The sequence below is a fragment of the Agelaius phoeniceus genome, chromosome 2, assembly GCF_051311805.1.
Source record: "Agelaius phoeniceus isolate bAgePho1 chromosome 2, bAgePho1.hap1, whole genome shotgun sequence".
Taxonomy (NCBI): Eukaryota; Metazoa; Chordata; class Aves; order Passeriformes; family Icteridae; genus Agelaius; species Agelaius phoeniceus.
In genome coordinates this window covers 53309473-53329101 of record NC_135266.1, presented here as the reverse complement: position 1 = coordinate 53329101, position 19629 = coordinate 53309473, and the positions used below count along the sequence as shown (strand labels likewise).

The 19629-nt window shown below is 34.1% G+C and overlaps 1 protein-coding gene across 2 annotated transcripts in view; it reads right to left on the bottom strand.

The window, feature by feature from the left end:
- The window catches only part of KLHL1 (kelch like family member 1), a 192517-nt gene that overhangs the window by 8608 nt on the left and 164280 nt on the right, over positions 1-19629 (bottom strand). For both annotated transcript variants that reach the window (XM_077173631.1, XM_054628243.2), the window contains exons 8-10: positions 18383-18545; positions 4889-5101; positions 583-754 (exon numbers count right to left, since the gene is read on the bottom strand). In XM_077173631.1, coding sequence (XP_077029746.1) covers positions 583-754; positions 4889-5101; positions 18383-18545 — 548 coding nt within the window. The remainder of the gene's footprint in view (positions 1-582; positions 755-4888; positions 5102-18382; positions 18546-19629) is intronic.

Here is a 19629-nt window from a genome sequence, read left to right as displayed (position 1 = left end):
TTTTTGGCAATTTTAAACAGTATTCAAGACAACACAAGGATTAAAACCTTTAGGGGACTGAATCTTGCTGAAACTATCACAGTAGAGTCAGCTTATATGTATGTAACAACACACTGTAATTGGTGCAGCTGTATAAATCACAACATTGTTTACATGTCTCCAAACTACCTGTCCAATCATATTTTTAATGGTTTTTAATGTGAACTTGTGGTTTTGCAAAAAGAAAATATTCCCAAATTAATTTCGTATCTCCTACAGAGCATCATAAAAATGCTCTTCCCAGTAATTCATAGTGCATTAAAAAATGTGGCCTTCTGTACTAACTTTAAAGCATTTGTGTCTACATTCAAGCTTGTCAACAGAAGTTCCCCCTTGCAATCATAAAAAGAAGTGGGCATTCTTGAGTATAATACATCTCACCTATTTCAAATGCTTATTTTAAGATAAGATCATGATTCCAAAGCATGAACCTTTCTGCACTAGGTTTAAAGAAAGCTTGGCTAATGGCTAATTCATACATATAAGACTGTATATGCATGTGTGTGTTCACATGTGTATATATAAAATCAACTTTATAATTACCTGAGTCCACTCATTAGTTTGAGGGTCATATGCTTCCATAGTGTTCAGGTATGACTGACCATCGTAGCCACCTACTGCATATAATTTGTCACCAAGGAGGCAAACACCAACAGCATCTCGAGGCATACTCAGTGGAGCCACCATTGTCCATGTATCAGTTTTTGGGTCATACCTGAGCAAAGAAAAATGAAACTGGGTATGTGCAGAGAAGAGAAGCATCAATTCATGTTGATTTTCATTTGAATATCGTTCTTTTTTTCCTGAGGGGGGGAGGAAAACCAAACCTTTAGTATCCTACCCAAAAGAATTCTTCCTAACATCAAAAAGAAAAGATACAGATTTATTGTGTTGCCAATTCAACCCTCTAGCTGCTGATTAGAAACTTTTGCTCAGAACCATCTAGAATAAACTAAGGTATTTGTAGGATAGTGTGTCATAAAGAGATCTGATAAATAAAGATATATGACCAGAAAGAGATGAGCAATATCTGAATGGATGGCTATAACATTTTATTTATCTGTTATGTATACATTTAAAGTGGGGTATTTCCCGTAGCACATCTAAAATATTAGAAATATTATTTCTAAAATTAAATTTACTATATTTCAATTCCTGAAATTATACTGTACAACAGTAAAAATCTCCCTATGTATTCTAATGCTTAACTGCATTACAGTTAGTGTCTCCTCCTGATATTTGCTCAAGTAGATTAAGTAATACTGTTTCTTAGGCATAATCACAACAGAATTTTTAAAACTGAGGGTAAAAATCCTTTTGTATAATGATGGTAATTTAAAAATTAAATATTTAACCTAACTTTTCATTTAGATATTCATTAACACAGTAAAATTGTTAAATTTCTGAAGTCATTCCATTGTAACTCTTTTGGGCATGCATAAACGAGAAATTATTATTATTAATTATCTTTTGATAGTTTTTTACCAAGGGTGTCTGGAGTATTAGGTTACACTAGATATCTCATTTTTAGATGACAAATATTGATAAACAGAATAGTGCATCGCAGTATAACAAAATTAATTTAATCTGTCCTTAAGCAAGTTTACTATGTAATATAATCATGTGATCGGTGGAGAAAATAAGCAGTTTCAGTCCACACAGCCTCTAAAAGGTCTGACTTTATTAGTTTGCTTAAATGTGTAAGTGTTTTAGTAAGTCATATTATCAATAAGCAGTTTGGAGGGATACTGTTTGAAGTCCTACATATTTGAACAATGAAATTATATATATATATATATATATATATGTATGTATATTAATACAAGCACTGAAACAGCAATGCTAGTGTTTTGCTTGTAATAGCCTTTTGGTTCATAAATATAACTTTTTAATTGGATGATCCAAGAATTGTCTGTAACCTTGTTCATATTGCTCTTGAGACGTAAATGCATTTTAAGAAAACAATCAACTTGTGTGCTAGCCACTAATCCTGGCATTTGGGAGACTTCTCAGAAAATAAAATCTCAAATATCTAGATACATGATAAATGTCTTTCCTAACTTTAGAGGAAAATACTGCAAAATATTGCTTGAATATGTGGAAGGGAACTGACCATGTAACAAGCCAAAAAAAATATTAATAGATATTTTTGCAAAGACTCTGTGAGTTTTTCAACAACAGCATCATATGCCTCTAGCTGAAACAGTTTCGCATCCAGTAAAATGCACCAGTGTTCATTGTATCTTTGCCTACCTAAAGGTAATAAATGTTTAATAGACTCCTCCATACACTCCTCTTAAATTACAAGGACCAAGGTGAGTAGGTGCAAAAGTTAAAGCTGGAAAACAATAAAACTGACATCGTCATTTGACCTTTTCTTTTTCCTTTTTCTTCCCATAAACAGGTATGCAAGGCTAAAATGAATCCTCATAACTCAATTCTGTCAATGAAATAGAACTGCACAGGAACTTGCTGGTTTTGTAACCTCCAGGAAAATACCTGAGATTTCTTACATCCTTTTTGCTGCTAAAAAGCAACTGTATATGTCATCTTTATAATAACTAGGTATGCCCCAGGCTGAACAGGGTTATGATAAAAGCTCCCAAATGTGGAAAGAAATCAATTTTGAAATCAAGATGATAAAAGGGGGAAAAAAACTATAGGTCAAATGACTATGTTTTTAGCATCTGTCAAGTTTTGAGCAACATGTGAAAAAGAAAACCTGCTTTATAAAATCTGCCAAAATATTTTGAAAACTTTATAATTCTTATGAAGTAGTTGTTTTGCCTTTAAAAAGGAAAGGAAGATTGCACTTTGCTGACTTGTGAAGGTGAATGAAATGTAACAATTATTTCAGAATGCTTGAATCCAGACAAAATCCTTTAAAAATGCATCAACCTTAGAAGAAAGTAAACTGCAATACCTAACTACTGTTGAGCAGTACTTAAGCAGTAGCATTAAGAAAACACATATCTGCTGCCTCCACTATATTTGCACAATCTCAAAAATAAATTTTAAAATATTATGTTTGGTTTGACAGTCTTCCTGAAACAAATTGGGACTGGAATAAAGCACATCCTATCAGTCTGCATCAGAATGACAAAATGACTGAAGTAGACTCATTCCTGAAGAAGAAGAGAGTTAAAAAGCAGGCCATCAATATATTTTACAGAAATAAAAACTTTCAGAGAGACATAAAATTACTCAGATAATAGACCTCCACATCACTTACTATTCTTTGTTTTCCTAAGATATTGAGGAGCTTTTATTTTTTGGAAGTGGTGCGTTATTTTGGAATAAAAAACCAGACACACTAAATAACATTCCAGCCATCTTATAAACTAACTAATCACTGCAAGGGCGTGAGAGTGTTTTTTTTAACATTTCAGTGGAGTCCACCAGTTAACTCACATCCACTTGATGTGAGTTTATAATACAGGTTTTTGTTTGTTAGTCTCAACTTTTAGACTCAAAGCTAACTCTTGATGAACTACATCATCCACTCTTTTTGCTACCAGTGGAAAAAATATCTAGATGAGGGATCCTATATATTGTCACTCTAACACTAGTACCTAAAACAGCATAAGGATAGGTTTAGCTGATCTTTGCAGTCTCTCTTGAGAAAGGCAAATGTGATGGAGTATGGTTTGTCACCAACACCAGAAGGGTTTTCTTCTCAGAGAATGAAAAATGAAATAAAAGCTCCCTTCTGAGTACCAATAAGCAGAAGCAGTTGAAAATATATCATTAAGTCTGCCACTAGTAGACTTAATATAAATTTATTTAATTGAAAATTCTTGGTATTGCTCCTTATAAATAGAGGTCCACAAGCATAGTTCCTGTAAGTGCAGGCATCATGGGATTTCCCTGATAAACAGTCCCTCTGTTGCAGATGAGAAGAAGTTGGCAATGATGTTTGCTTACATATAGTAGACATGGCAATGAGTCTAAGATTGAGCATGATCATATGGAAAACATAAGGAGTTTTCACTTATAATTTTTCACTTAAATATTGAATACCAAGCTGGATTTAGCAAAAGAAATAACTGACATTTAATCAAGCCCTTCTGAAAAGAAATAATGAGGTAAAGCTTTCCCAGCTTATATCTTAAGATAAACCAATTACTCAAACACACCTACTTTAACTTTTGCAATCTGTGCACGTTTGAAGTGAATATTTTCCTTATTCTATTTTATAGCATTCAGAAACAGGAAAAAAAAATCAAACATTCATTAAAAATTTGAAGAATACCTTTAAACTGAATGCTTTAATGACTTCATCTGGGCTGCACTGCTCTACTAGATATATTTGGATGTGTAGAAAATCTACTTGCAAAATTCAAGGTACTGTAAGTGTATCAGACTTACATCACCACATTAGAAAGTGGCAATTTTGATAAAGGAAGGAATCCATTGTTATGTGAATATCCATCACTTAAATATTGCTTTATTTCTTCTTTGCTTAGCTATGTTTTTGGAGTTAGAAAATATTCTAAATATAATTCAATTTTGTCTTATAAAATGATTTCAAGGAAAAAAATTTATCTCTACAATTTTTAGTTGTGACACTTCAATGCATAATATAGTGTCCTAAAATTACTTAAATGGCATGTGAAAAGAGTGGATTTTTGTGTTTGTAGTAATATACAATAGTACTGTAAATAAAAAGGGAATACAATAAGATTCAAAGAGATTGTCTTTCACACACCTTTATAGAATTTTTCAAGTAAGAACTAACTAGACATTTCTAGGGTTAAGAACATCTGTTTAAACTTGCCATAACTAAGCTAAGAAAATAATGCTACCAGATATTATTTTGTATTTAAAAAATGCACGTATAATTTGATACCTTTCCACATAGTCCAGCAGTCGAGAACAGTGATTAGAAGCAGGAGCATCATGACCTCCAACTGCATAAAGAAAGCCATCACAGGTAGCCACTCCTACACCTCCTCTTCTCTTACACATAGGAGCACACATATTCCATTTATTCGTGTGAGGATCATAATATTCCATTGAACTCAAACATGAACTTCCATCCCGACCTCCAACCGAATATAACCTAAGAAAGTCCATGCAAATAAAAATGTTGACAAAACAAGAGCTCAGAATTGCAGCAAAAATAAAAACAATGAGTAACTGTTTTTTTATTTGACATCAGAAAATAGAAAAAAAGAAAATACATAATATTTGAAACCATGTGAATCTCATATAGTGAAAAAAAACATAGATGTTTTCAATATTATTACCAAACTCATGTGCTATTTAGTATTTTGTCCACCTGAAGAGGAAGGAAGATATTTCTTTCTGCTAATGAATATTTTCATTCTTTCTTTACTGCATACTCAGTGAAGAGCACCACAAATGACATGCAGGTTTGTCTCCATAGGTTTAAAAATCATGTAAGCAGGGGCACTGGCATTGCGCCAGTGTCAAACCATGACACCGCCTAAGCTCACCATCTATGAGATGAAAGTGGAAGTGCAAACTTATATCTGTTAATCCAGACAAGGAAGAAATATGCAGCCCATTTATTATCATTTCTCTGTGTTTTTGCTGTGCATCAAAGTATTAAGAAGCACAAAAAAATATAGAAAACAAGATCTGATATTAAACAAATTCCACATAAAGATCTATCAATGGGAACATATTTTCAGCATGAGTTTTAGACTTGGAATATAGTAGAGATCAAGTATGAAATGTGTTGCAGATAGGACTATCACATTATGTTTTAAAAATGGATTTAAAAAAATTACTACCTCAGTTTCAAGGCTCTTGCTTACGCTGAGGAAAATTCTTACCCACACTAACAGCAACATGTCTGCTTTGCAAGACAATTATAACCCCCAACAACAGTGCCTTGTTTTTCTTCATCAGAATGTTTTATGAGGGTAGAGTTATGTTGGAAAGTCATGAACAACTTCTGAAGAGTATTTTAAACTTGAAATTATAAAAAATGTGGTTTAACAAAAATGATGTTGTGTTGGTAAGCATCTGCAGGCATGAAACTTGTTTCGTTCTACTGTTTATAATGGGTCCCAGGAGGAAATAGTTCTGATTGTTCTTTCCCCCTAATACCATGCTATATTCATTCCACATGAACCTTTTTGCAGTCTGTTGCCTTTTATATAGTGCCTGGAGATTAACTAATAGAAACACAGGCTATTTTAAAGTCCAACCACTAAGCAATTTTGGAAGTGAAAGCTGTCTCTGTAAAGCAATTACTCATTTGGAAGCTTTTACTGTCCTAAGCACTCCATGAATTCAGAGCCATTTAAATGTGCATTTACCATTACATTTCATTGGTAAGGATGCTGATGAATAAGGAAGTGCTGTACAACCACTGAATATGTCACTGAAGCCTGAGAACATTTTGGTAGTGCCTGACAGACATAGCTGTGCTCTGACTAAAGCACCCAGGAGAATCCATACTCCTCTGTGAGAGATACTAAAGCAAATATACTTTCTTTTTCTTTGGATTCGGACCCAACATATTTAACTTTATTTATGATTATCAGATATCTACAAATGAAATCAATATTAAAGCATCTGATTCTGTTAATCTGTGGATGTCTACAGTGCCCAACTTGCTGTTACACTCAGAGTAGTCATCTGAGCCTAAAGAACAGCACAAAAAATATTTAAACATGTGGCCAAAAACATTTACGTTAATATAAATGTAAATATAAACATTTACATATAGGTGTCTGCAAGGATCTTATCTTTATTTTCAAGATGTGACTTGGTTCAGCTACCCATAGACAGTGATATTTTTTGTGACATTTAAGTTATCTTGACATTCTGTCCAGGCTGAGAGATATGGAAAATAGTACAGTACAAAACCCAGCAGAAAAAAACATGACTGCTGGCACTCTGAAGCCAGTAGACAACTACATTTCAGTAAGTGAATTGATCCCCAAAAATATAAACCGTGATTAAGATTTCTGAGATTGTCAAATGTATTTCCAAGCAGATATTTGGACAGGTAAACACTGAACACCATTTTAAGGATGCAAAGAACCAACACTTCTGCAGACTTGAGTGTGAATAATCTTGTGTACCCCTAGTCAAAATCCCCACCAATCTGATATTTCTTCTGGCATGAAAAGTTCTTATTTATTCCATCATCTTTCAACTGAAATAAATCAATAAGCTGATATTTGCACACTGAAAGTAAAATATACTCTCTCATTCCTCTATTCCAATTAAGACAGCTAATAAAATATAGCTGAAGGCATTATTGAGTTGCTAGTAAAAAGACAGCAGATGCTGTTCATAAGTAACTGATAAAAGTGATTGGGACCACCTCATCTGTCGCTAAAATGCTCTCAGCTATTCAGAAAGAAATTCATTTTCAAAATCATATCTTGGAATTAACATTTTAGAGTTTGATTATGTGTCTATTTTTTTTTGTCTAAGGAATCATTAATCTATTTTTTTTTAATTTCACAAGGATAAAATAAAAATAGTTCAGACAAGAAAAGGTTGGAAATGAAGCAATTGTTTAAAGCTCTGGTTGTGGCTGAGCTTGAACAATTCAGTCAGCTTCCAGTCAGCTTCCAGTCTTCAGTCAAATTTCCAAATCTGTGTTCACAAAGGCCCAAAAAGACTGGGGAACAGCTCTGCAACAAGCACTGAATATTCAAGATACTGAATCAGGAATCTGAAACTTTTGAAATACTTACAATTAAAGCTATTTAGTAGTCTTGCTTCCCTTTTAGAACTTAGGGTGTTATTTTATTAGATGACTTTAAGTTAAACAATTTTTTTCAGCTTTGTCCAGCTTGTCAAAAATTTGTAACAAAATTTCTATAGGGAAAAATATCATGTATTTCTCTGAATTAGCTGAATTACTCTTCATGGTATATCCTATCAAAACTAGAATCATTATAAAAATAATAATCATATATCCCTCCTTAGAGAGCAAGACCAGCAAGGAAAAGAAAGCATCCGGTACTGATCATTTTTATCTCCACAGTGAAAGTTCTGCCTGTGGAGATATTATAGATTTCTATTCCTAAATAGTCTACATTTCAGATGATTCAGACACTGTGCATAGATATGAAATTAGGCCAAGCTCAGCCTCTTCTGTCTTTTCAGGGTTTTGTCACTTCTTTTACTAAGATGGAGAGAGATCCCTGAACATTTGTATATCTAAAGCTATATGTATAATTGGCTAGAAAAATGTAGTAGAGGTTTCGAAGTAGGAAACATTAGGAGAAATCACAACCAGCTGGATTAAAAGCATTTATCTCAGTTCTGTCACTACAAACCTTTGATAACTACTCAGAAAAGACAGTTTTAAATTCAGTTTGACAAGCCAACCTCAAAAGACCAGACTGCCTTTAATGTGAGGTGGGTATGGCTTGTGAAACCAGTTGAATCATGCCCTTTCTGGATTTCTTAATGAGGTTTTCCCTTTCAAAATTCTTTCACTATGAATATCAAAAACCTTATCCATTCCTCTTCCTAGGCCCTTTTGTACTCTTTTCTGGCCTTTCACTGTGTCTGAAAGAGCAGCAGAGAATTATTCTGGCACAAAAGATATCTGCTTGGTAGGACTGAGGGCCACTAATAATTTTCATCGGTGCTGGACTACAGTATTGCTGATTCAGTCCATACCTGGCCTAGGAATCAGACTATAGAGAGAGATATTTATCCATTTTGCCTTGATTAAGCCAATGTAATTCACTGGCAGAAACTGAAAATACAATAATTTTGTGAATGGAAAGCATTAATGAAGTCTTATTTCTGTGTGTAAATTTGTAAGGTTATTTCATGCATTTGTAATGCAGTAGGGAAGTAAATTAAAAGTAGAATTTGACCCCCCAAAAATGGAAAAATAATAGTCACAGAGTGAGTTCCTGGAATTGAACTCCTACTTATTAGTAGTAGTAACTACTAATAAGTTAGATGGGGGCCCTGAGAACTTGATCTAAGGGCTGGTGTTTCTGCCCATAAAAGGAGATTTGGAACTTTATGATCATTGGGGTCCCTTCCAACCCAAGGCCTTCTATGATTCTGTGACATAAAATATTGAGAGAAAAACACCCTTTGCATGGATAATATTGTTATGAAAAAGTTTGACTTCCTACACTGGAAATTTTAGTTTCCTAACAGAAAGAACTTGTTTCAAGCAATTTTAACTGTAATCAGAATTATATGGGCTACATTCTTTATATAAGACCATTGAGTCAATGCACATTGCACCAGTTAAAAACATTCTTGACTTTATCAGGCTATAAAGTAGGTACAGCAAAATAGTCTTTGTAAATTAATCATTTACTATAGCATGTGCATGAGGACCTTTATTTACTCTATTATTAAGACACACAGAGTACCTGTCATTAAATAAGAATTTTTAGTGAATCCATTGAATTACTTTGTTCTAGACTGAGATAATGTTTATGATACTAATTTTCCTTGTGAATTTAATAATTTTAGACCATAGAGTTGTTCCATTTTTTTGTCTCAGTATCCATTTATTTAATGATTCTGACTAAAATATTTTAAAATATCTACACTTTTTTGTAGTTTCCACAGTTGAAGAAGAATAATTTCAATATGTGTCTCATTTTTCCTATAGTGGGATACAGAATAAAGAAAAAGAGTTTGATTTAAACCAGAAGTTAACAAACATAATATTTATAAAACAGCAGCAGCATAAAAACTGTCATAAAAGAACATGAAATAACTTCTCAGGATTCAAATTAAGTTATAAAACTATTTATAGGTGAAAGTACATTTAGTGTAAAACATAGTAAGAACAGAGACAAAATTTTCAACCAAAAAGATTCTAAGACTGGTAACTGGTGAGCTAGTCTTTGAAGTATGTTTGTTATTCTTCCCACTGCAAAAGACTTTCACAAAGTTCATTAATATTAGCTAATAATTTCCTAAGGCAAATTTGAGATACTGTCTGGTTAGGTAGATGATGGAGATGAAAGCAGACATGTGCCAGCATGAATTTTTTTGACAATAAAAAGCACTGCTGTAATTTAGCAGCATGCAAAATATCTGCGTCACGCTTAATATACTGATTTGCTTGTAGTCAGTGACAATATTGTGGGCAGAAAGCATGCAGTTTAAAACATTTTCTTTTCTCCTTACATGACAGTAACTGTGTATGCCAATCAGGGTATTTTTCTTAGTTTTAATGGATTAGTAAAAGAATAAGTGAATCACCAATAAGGCATAAGAGCAAAGAAAACCTCAAGCAAAAAAGCTATGAGAAAAAAAATCGCGCCGATGGGAAATGCAGTAGTTTTGGTCATACTTTCTTGTCTTGTTAGTTTGGCATGAAATTTTGAATTGTTACTTCAGCCTCAAAAACACAATTAAAGCATATTAATACTTCCTTTATTTAATAATTTTGAGCAGTTCCCTAGTCTTTGCTGAAGTATGAAAATTATCCATGCATTGCAATTGTATGGCTGACTTGCAAAAAAGTCTTAGGTCATTTAGCTTGTGATCTTCACAATGAACAAATCCTTCTCTGTTCAACAAACTCAGCCAATAATGTAAGATTTATCTGAAGCTGGTCTACTGAGTCAAAAGAAATTTCGTCTTACCCAAATATTAGTTATTAAGAAGTTAATCAAGTTTCAAATTGGAAAAATAGGAATTAAGAGTGGAGATGGCTTTGCATTCTATTCTGCTGAGTAGAGTAGGTATTTGTCAGCTGTTGTAATGCCTGTTGCCCATAAAGATGTTTAGTTGAGCATTAAATTAATATTTAGCTTTCTTTAATTTCAGTCAGACGTGTATATTTAAATATCCTCCCAGATGACACATATGTGGAAATAAGGAAGGATGTGAATACACATTATAACACACAGGAATAACATATGTACACATGTGTAGTCTAAGTTGAAGCCTACATCTGATGTGGGAGGATCTCTAGACTGCTCCAACTGCACTGCACAGGCTTCCTTCCTGTCCCAGCACCCAGGCAGCGAGAACCATGTGAGACAGGTTTGGATTCTCATACTTCATCTCCCACTACAGGTAATAATGAAAAGCTAAACTTTAGTCATAATTAACAATATAGGATATTAGTACTTTTTGCAGTCTTGACCACAAGAAAGAAAACAGTCATTACTCACTGTTTTACAAAAAATCTGTGCTTAACTGGGGAAGCTGCGCATTTGAAAAATAGGCAGTGAATTTTCCTAGGCATTATCCACACTGCTTCCTGCTGTCTAGACTGGTGCATATATTACATTTAAAAGCTTAAATTAGATGGAGCAACACCATTGCCTTTTTCTGCCATGTATTAGGACTAAGTTAACTCACTATGTCTGTCTGGCCTGAAGTACCCATGCATGTGTGGGGGAATAGAATTTAAGAAAATAAAGGTAGTGCAGAAGGTAATCTCACCCCTGAAGAGTTGCAGCTGCACTAATTAGCAAAGATTAGGAACAGGCCTGCTCTTAACAGGTCACAGCTGTGTCTAATAAGGATGAGTGATATAAAAGAGTGGGTTAGGTGGGTGAGGAGAGAGCTGGAGTTTGTTGGTGGTACCATGAAGAAGGAGTCAGTGCTGTGAGGAGCTGCTTATGAGAAATCACCAAGAAGGTATGGGACTTTTGCAATAACATGACAGCATGTATATCCAAATTAATTCATACTGTACTAGATCATATGCATATTTATGTAGAATTTATAATTCATTACAAAACTTACAGGACAAAAAAAAAAAGGAATTATGTAGTGGAGACAAATGGTTTCTTATTACAAAACCTGAATGACAGATCTAATCGCAATTTATAGTCATTCCAGCTGTACAAGAGTTAACAGCTAGCTAGTCTGAAAATTTTGCTGTGTGGGTAATGGATGAAGAGAAGGGCATCTAAAAGATGTAGATGAACAGTAAACATTCAAAATAGAAATGTGGTCCAAGCATCTGGGACCCTGGGCACAGTATAGCCAGAGAAAATAGGCTCATCAGGTTCCCACTCTGCAAGCGAGCAATGTTTTTAGCATCTCTTGTGTCTCCTACCAATGACTTATTTTCTGAAGAGGAAGGCGTCCTAGCTGCATATGCATCTGCCTTGGACTGTAGAAAAAAATAGTGGGTTTACATTAAAGATGCATGATTTCACTTTTCCCTTATAAGAGTTATATAAATTTACATAGTTTGTATCTTTTTAAGGCTAGCCTAGCCCCACAGAAAGAAAAGTAGACCTGTGCAGAGTCCCTCTCTTTACAGGCTGAATGCAAAATAACAAGTTAAATCTTGCTTGAGAAAGAGACTATAATGCACTTTGAATTAAATGGTACATTCACTGAGCTGCATAAGACCCCCATGTAGAAAATATGAATTTGTGTGCAAAAGCACAAGAGATCAGACCAGGGCACTGAATTAGTAATAAGCCTTAATGATTCTGCTAAGAGAAAATGCCACAGATAGTTTATTATATGATCTATGAAAGCCAAAGGAGCAGAACTCCTGGAAGGGGCTGTAATCAGCCATACAATCAAGTTTTGTAGGTGGTTATATGAATGTAATACATTCCTAATTCTCTCATGCCAAACACTCAACTACTATTAAGGACTTTGTGGAATTATTAACCTTCGTCTCTCCAAGGTCAGTTCAAAGCAATTATATTCCTGGTGAGTGACTAACTATAAGATGATTTTGAGAACCTTTCTTGTGCTCACATTAATTTGGTTTGAATTTTGCCATTTTTCTTAAAAATTAAGGTTTATCAGGCTAAACTTTCTGATAGTTACTTTTTAATAGTACATAATAATTGTAAGGGCCATGTTAAACTAAAGTAACTGCTATTTACAGCAGACATAATATTGATCTAAATAACACAAGTTTCATTCCAGTTTTTCTCATTAAATGGCCTGAAAACAAAACATTCCACTGTGCATATGCCAACATCTCCATTGGGCAGCTTTCTGTGTTTCCCATTCAAAATGAAACAGAGAATAGCTTGGAAAGCACTGCCAAAAAAATAATCCAATTTATGACAATCCATTACTAAATGAATCCATTATTTCAAAAGTGGTGGAACTGAATGAATGTAACTGAATATATATAGATAAATAACTATAAAAAAATCCCAAAGCTACATAGCTATTGAAGTCTCTCTACATAACTAGTAAAATTGAAAATGTAACACATTAATTTGTATGAATGTAAAGGGAAGAATAATAAATATTCATGTGTTTTTAAAAAATAACAATTAGTATATTCTATCAGTACTTAAGCAGAATTAATAGGATGTGGAATCTGATCTAAATTCTATGTTGCAGTTAAATAAGAGACAAAACTTGACATTACTAATTGATAATAAATAATTACTTAAAGGACACAACCAGAAAAGTGGGGTTTTTTTATGTTGAACTGTCTTTCAACAATAATATGAAAAAAATATCAGTGTCTCAGGCAAACAGGAAAAAGGACTTTTTTTCAACATAATTGATTGAGAGGGATGAGGCTTGCCAAACAACTCCAATTTTAAACCTGTTGGATTTGATTAAGAGGATCTATTCTTAGGGGTTTGTTCCTGTAAAGGAAAATATCTCTAGGTCAGTTAATTCATCTTGCCTGCAGTCTTGCATTGCATTTTCCTGCTAAAGATAATATATAAAGATAACCAGTCACAGGCACAGTGGCCTATGGAGGACACTACCCTGGAGTAGGAGGTTATCTCTCAAAGGACTGCAGCCTATGGAGAGCCCATGATGGAGCAAGGGAAATGTGCGAGGAAGGAGGGGTGGAGAAAAGGGTCTGAGAAACCACAATACCCATTTCCCCCCCCCCTGCACCAGTCAGGGATGGGGCTGTAATGTTATACAAGGCATAAACTGAGCCTGGGAAAGGGGGGAAGAAACGTGGCAAGTTAAAATTTGGGGTTGCTTCTCAAGAGCCAGAATCTGTTTTTATTATTAATGAATTGCATTAATTTTCCCCAACTCAAGTCTATTTTGCCTGTGACAGCAAATGGTATGCAGTCAGATGGATATTGATGGAGAATAATATTTTCTTGCAGCATTTCCCCTTGCTCTTTTACTTTCCTTCAGAGACAACAAACACCTACACAACCTTTCTTTTCCTCAAATAAATGTAAAATATTACTTAAAAGAATACTTGCACATTTGTACTTCTAAAAGTTAAGATTAAACAATTCTTTGCTTTTTGTCATCTATCATATACCAACAGTGTTCTGTGGTATTTAATAACAGCAGCAGGAGGAGATACCAAGTTCACTATAGAACATATTTGAGGATGTGGCAATCAATAAAGGTCAGGAGGGCAGGACTCCTTTTCCTTGACTCCACAAGATGTTAGCATGAGTTTGAGCTGCTTGCCACTGTGTGTCAAAGTCATGATTTTTGGCACTGCTGTGATGTTCTACCGTTCAAAGTCAGCCAGTGGATGCTGTCACCAGCTGAGCATTTTATGCTTTTGTAACATAGATTTACTGATATTCACTAAAGGGATCAAGACTAAAGAGCCAGACTTTCGTGGAAGAAAGCTACAGTTGTTTCAAAAAATATTGATAATTTTGAATATACCAGTAGAAACTAAGGAATATTTTTTGTAATGCAGTCTTTGTGGACATATAATAGAGCAATATAGAAAAACTTCAGTTATGGTAGTGACACAAAAATGTTTAGAATAACACAAATCTGTATAATGCAGAGAATGTCTTTGAGGAGTATGTATTCCTGATGAAGGTGTGTAAACTAAATTTCATTTTCACTTAGCACTACACTATTAGCATAAAATATGTTCTGAAATTCACTTAGTGGAAAGGTTTAGTGTTCTTAGGGAATGAGCAGTTTGTGTATTAGAATTTTTAATAGAAGGATAAAAAATAGCTATGGTATTAGCTAGAAATTTGGAAGCATTTACATTTTAAGTTAATGAAAGGATTAGTATTTGTTGGATTGAAGGTGTCGACTAGATTTCTGTTCTTCTTGAGTTTAAAATCAAGAAATTAAGAAACGCTTGAAATAGTTAAGTGTTAATTTCAAAAAGTTTCTGGCAAATGTAGACCTTTTCACACTTTTTGTTCCTTGGTGCTTCTAACTTATACTAAAGAGAAGTTCTATTGCTTCAGCACTATCTGCTGACAACTGTAGAATGCTGATCTTATATAGAATAACTTACACACCACTTATGTGAGCCCCAAAGAAGATTCAAATAAGTCATCCCAACTTTTGACTCGCTATCTGCATATAAAAAACACCATCCTCTACCAGTTTGTTTTCAAAGTGTAGATCTCCATCCCACATTTAGTATTTTAGACCCATATCACATTAGACCCATATGTACTGCTGATCTGAGGAAGTTCATGCACTCTTTCTCTCCCAAAATCTGCAACAGGGTTGTTAACATTAACAAGGCAGAAGGGAGGATGCTGTTTCCATATCAGAAGAAAATACTGACCATATTTCATCCCAGGAAATTCTACAGTCATGGCAAATCCTACAACACCTATATTTAACAAAATATATTAAAGACTGATAAAATTATTTTTAACTTGATGTCTTTTACATATATAGTAAGGATAACACACTCTACTCTTGTGTTACTGTTTGACTATGAGAAACAAGTGAAGACGTAGGAGATGGAATCCCCAAAGCCTCAGCAAACATTGTTAGTGGTGCCTGGAACCTATTGTTGACTTGGGAAAACAAAAATATCACAGAAGAGGAAAATTCTCAGATTCCAGTCTTTCATGTTAGATAAAACCACATAACATTACCCTTTATGTGAACCAATAAACAGGCTCTTGGAACCTGATGGGAGGTTTGTGAACATGATCTTATTGTTCCCATATTACTTTTATTTAATCTCTATTTTCCCAGCTGAATTGCAGCTATTTTGTGCATGTGTTTCTTTGCCAGCTGTATCAGTTTTGCTGCTTGTCTTTGGTATGACATGCATTCTTGATAGTCTTGGTACACATTATATAGCCTTTACAATTTCATTTGAACTGCCTTTGATACGGATGACCAGAATTCCACACACTAACACAACACAGATATTTCCAATATTAATAAAACTTAATGTATTCTTCAGTAGCATTTCCTTTTATTCCCCCAGTTTTCTTCTTCTGTTCTTTTTCTGTGCTAACAACATACAAAGCTTTTTTCACCTCTTCATTTACTTCTTAACATTAATTTTCTTCAAACACAAGGCTTGTTAATTCACATGTAAACTGCTAAATATACTATTTGTGTTGCTTCTTAAGATCATCCAGATTTATGTGGCCAACATGAATTTGGCCATTTGGCCATCACGTATTCATGTGGCCAACATGAACCATATGATGTTATTCCCTTTGCTGCCACTTGGTTTAGTAATTTAACTAGCTTGCTCCTGCTGTTATACTCTTTTAACCCAGGACAGATCTATAAAGAATTCAAGGGGTTACTGTGACATCCTAGTTATTGAATAGAGTTCTATTCTTCTTCAAATCCTTGTACTACTCACTTTTTTTATCTTAATTATTTATTCATATGTAGCACCAGATAAATTGCTCTGTTGAAATTCTGGTAAATAAATTTGTCATGTGTCTTTCTTTTATCTTGAAAAACACCTTTACCTTTTATTAGTTGTTCTAGCTCTCCTTACAACTAGGACATTTAAGAAAATTAATATTGTCTGTGCTCCTCACTGAAGGATAGTAACTATTATATCCTATTACTCTGGGAAATCTGGAGGTAACAACCAGGTGACCTTTGTGTAGGGAGGGCAAGATACTCCATTAAGCCTTCCTGGGTGAAATAGTACTGCAACTTCTAAATGTAATAAGCTTACATAAGTACAGAAAAGAACCCTGGCAAATGGACTAAGTTTAAAATTTAAAAAAAATCCCAAACTTCAGATAGTTATCTTTCTAAATTTCTGAGAAATTCAGTAGGATTTTATTGCTTCAATATTTAAATATTTTTCAAATTAGTTTATGATGCACATGTTGACACAATCCTTTTCATATTTTAGGAAAGATGTTGATATAATAATTTCAGTTTAAATTTAAAAATGTATTTCAGTGAAAAAGCGTTCATTTCTATGCACCCTGTTTTGCCAAATTTAGATAGTATTGCTTTCAATTTGAGCAGCAAAATAATTGATAATTTACTTGCATGATCTACACAAGTGAGCTTCTGAAACACTTCAATACATCAGGAACTAATAAGAGGTTACTTACAAATCAATCTCCTCACTCAGAACCTGATGAGATCAGAATATGAAAGCTTTAAGTTTTTTATTTATTTCCATCATAAGCCAATAGAAAAATGCAATTTTCATGTTTCCACTTTAAATTAATTTAAATGGAAAACAATTTCAGCCAACTATAGGGCGATGGAAGATCACAAATGGAATAGTTTCTCACATTAAAACACAATCTTTTGTGTTTTAATGTGAGAACACAAGTGGCTATACTTTTTCAAGTCTTTTAAGAAACTCCCATTTGAAATATTTAGTACCCAGTATCCATTTTATGTAAAGTGCCCAAAGCAGTGTGAGAGATACACATGCAGAATAGTTTGTAGCACTCTCACTTCAACAAGCATCCGATGCATTTCATTTATTTCCTATTTAATTCACTGCTGAAGAAAGAAATCATAATGAATAACCAAGAAAAAATTCCTCAGAACTTCCATACTGAAATGGAAAATCTTTTTTCCTTTGCTGAATGTTAAACCCAACATTGTGTTTCTCAATGAGATATCCATTTCCAATATCCTGAGGAATGCAGCACATGTCAGTTGTGTGGAACAGCAATGTAGCAAGAATATCGCTGGGAATTTGAAAGGTTCTTAAATAGGTTTTCAAGTTGCAGTTCATGGCATATTGGGTATTTTTTAAAGATGGGTACTCAGATAAAAGGAATAAAAATCAATGGCATATTTCTGCTTGTTGCAGTGAGACCACTGCTTTTCAGTTTTCAGTGTGTCCATCCTACCTTTCTTGGACACAGAAACATCTTTTTTTAACTTAAAGGTGTTTGATATAAGTCATGAAAAATTCAATTGAGTATCTGTTAACTGGGAAGCATTAAATATATGGTCAGCTGTGCAAGAGAAACAAAGCTGGAATATATATGTGTAATCATATGCTGTTCTTCATGACTTTAGATCAATTTTTCCAGGTTTTTTCTCTAGATGTGGCTTCTGCTAGTCTGCTGCATGGCTTGTGCACCACCAAAACCAGTTTCTTGCAGAGTAAGAGGGCTATTAGAGCAGCTTTGACCATTTGATCTTCTCTGGAACAATTCAATGCCACTGCAACTTAATAAGTGAAAGCAATGACAATTAAGCTTCATTGGTTTTCAAAAGAAGTGTTTCAATTGTGTAAGCACACCCTACTCACTTGCCATTTAATGCTGCTACTCCAACAGTGCTTCTGGCAATTGACATACTTGCCACAAATGTCCACTGCTGACTTTGAGGGTCCCACCTCTCAACTGTGTTCAAATAACTCCAGCCATCATGTCCTCCCACTGCATAAATAGGCCCTTCAAGCACTGTAACTCCTAAAATGAAGGAGAAAGTGAGAGAAGATAAAAGTGTGTTTCCTCTATCAGTAGTAAAAAATAAAAAAGTTTTCCAAAACACAACCAACAAATGAACTTTTATATTCAAAATGAAAATACCAATTTGAGATTTGATTAAGAATCAGCAAACAGGAATGAAATTAATGCCACTCCACATGGCTCTATGAAAAACAGGTCTTGTCAAACAAACTTAATTTCATTTCTTGACAAGAGTGTTTGCTTCAGAGGATAACCTGTCAAGGATGTGATCCTCTTAGATTTCTCTATTCCCTTTGGTTTCTCATAACATTCTGATCATGAATTAGCTCTTTAGAATAGCAGTAAAGCACACAATAAAGTAGGGACTGGATACCTGGTAGATCTCTGGTTATTGTCAACCTAAGGGGGATTTCACTGAATGGAATTGCTTCTAGAGGGGTTAAAGTCTGTTTTTGCACTGTTTTTGTCAATCACATAGAAGAAAATGAACAATTCTTCAGTAGCAGGAAGATTGATGGACTGATACAGAATCAAAAAAGACATTTGAAGGCTTGAGCAAGTAATTAGACTGAGAAATTTAAGCTGCTTCCTCAGTTTCATTCTATCAAAAAAGAAAAATAAATAGCCACACACCTTCACAGTAAAATAATGTTGGATATAGGAGTATTCTCTTATCTACTGAAAAAAAATAACATGTAATGTGTGAAACCTGAAGTTGAACATATTTCAATAAGAAACAATTTTTTAACTGTGAACAGTTTGAATCACCCAGTCAAAGGAATTGATGAATTCTCTATCTCACAGTCTCTTCAGTTAAGCTTAGAAGGCTCTGGAAGATAAGTTATAGCTAAGCACCGTTTGTTACAAGACAGTGAACTCAGTAATTCCATTCTATGAATCCATGATCCCAAATAACCATCGCTCTGAAAAATCTCAGGTGAAATCCAGTCCTGTTTCTAAGTCAATGTCTTTTTTTATCCTCACTACATTTCACACGATTTGAACTCATCAAAAAGTCAGAAAACAATAGATCATTAAAGTTACAGAGAACAGAGAATGGCTTTGTTTTTTTCTTGCAGGAAAG